Source organism: Centruroides sculpturatus, unplaced genomic scaffold, assembly GCF_000671375.1.
Source record: "Centruroides sculpturatus isolate CEXI.00-Female unplaced genomic scaffold, Cexi_2.0 scaffold2033, whole genome shotgun sequence".
Lineage (NCBI taxonomy): Eukaryota > Metazoa > Arthropoda > Arachnida > Scorpiones > Buthidae > Centruroides > Centruroides sculpturatus.
The window spans coordinates 1-1,569 of record NW_019386347.1 but is presented as its reverse complement, the minus strand read 5'-3'; the positions used below and the strand labels follow the sequence as shown (position 1 = coordinate 1,569).

Genomic DNA, 1,569 nt, shown 5'->3' with positions numbered 1-1,569 from the left:
AATTGGATGGGGAGATTCACATCACAACATGCTTCTGTGCAAGCAGACACGTAACGGGGACGGGTACCTTGACGGGAGGTGCGTCGGACTACTGAGCATGTCGGATTAAAAAACGTCGGACTATAGAGGGACAACTGTATATTCAATAAAGATCTTTGTTTTAACGAATGTACAATGTCATGGTTCAGTAAATACGTCAATACTGAAGTGAAAATCAGTCTGGCATAGGGAAAATCAGGGAATTACACTGTGAAATGGCAAATTGCACAGGGTTGTTATTGTGAATCGGCGTAAGTTCAGTCAGCGTAAACCAAGGGCTACCTGTATTTAAAGAAGAAAACAGATAAATTTTCAAAAAAAAAATTAAGAGAAAAAAATTCAACGACATTGAAAATCAAAATACAACCATGTGTACAAAAGCCACACACAGGTACATATGTGCCCCAAACAAGCAAACAAAATTTTGCTTTTATTTACAAGATTATTTGACCTTTCATTAAATACTGTATATTAATATAATCTAAATGAACTAGAAATTAAAATAGAAGAATAGAACTTACCTTTTCTCTATCTAAACTAGATGAAACACTTATGTAGCCTTTCAAATGGTCTATTTCAAATTGATTCTGTCGATCTCCTGCTACAATAGCATAGGTAAGTTGGGAATTTGGAATACTGTCTGAATCTGTTGCCATTACCTGAAACAATAAATTTTACAAAAAACTTCAAACTATATTTTAAGAATTAAGTAAGTAATTAAATATTTAAATACTGTTTTCTTATGTCGGGTAGACACAAAGGGCAAGTAGAAGTGTTGTCCCTGGACCACAGTGCAAAAATTTAGCCCTGTTTTGATCATTAGTTATATTAAACATCCCAAAGCTCAATATATAGATATTCAACCAAACTATCACCTTAATGAAATCAAGCTATAAATCTTCTATTATTAAAAATTGGATACTAACAATGGGAACCCAGGAGGTTGCCATCACTGATTTCAATGAAATTTTGTGGACTTGTAGTATTTACTCATATTTAAACTCTTCCAAAGCTGCACTATTCAGGCATTCTCCAGAAAGTTACAATTAAAGTTCTTCCAGAATTATTAATACCTACACAGAAAAATCACTTGTGTTCATTGTGTGACATGATTAGTTAAAGTGTTGCATGAAGAGTGTTAATATGCAAGTTTGAATCCCTTGTACAATAAATTTTTGTATTTTTTTTTACATTTATAATTTTATCTTATTGTTATTAAATTTGTTATATAAAGTTTTTAAAGTCATTTATACTTTATTTTTTATTTTGATCACTCCATATTTAGAAGAGATACATAACGTTATAATCACATTTTATATTGTTTAATGTAATGTAGGTTATTATATTATACATATCAATACAATACATTCATATGTAAGGATCGGATGATATTATAATAAGCAACTCGATACCCTCCGTACTTTTTTCAGTGAAAAATATATTATATATTGTATATAATATATTAGTAGGTAGACATAATCTAATCAGGAAAGAAAACTAGATACAGAAGATTATGCTTTTTGCCTGGAT

General features: G+C 30.7%; 1 protein-coding gene across 1 annotated transcript in view; it reads right to left on the bottom strand.

Moving 5' to 3' along the window:
* The window catches only part of LOC111614640 (protocadherin-23-like), a 22,011-nt gene extending 21,314 nt beyond the window's left edge, over positions 1-697 (bottom strand). Inside the window, exon 1 of the mRNA XM_023356006.1 lies at positions 561-697. Within this exon, the coding sequence (XP_023211774.1) occupies positions 561-695 (135 nt within the window). The 5' untranslated portion in view covers positions 696-697. The remainder of the gene's footprint in view (positions 1-560) is intronic.
* Between the last annotated feature and the right edge of the window lie 872 nt (positions 698-1,569).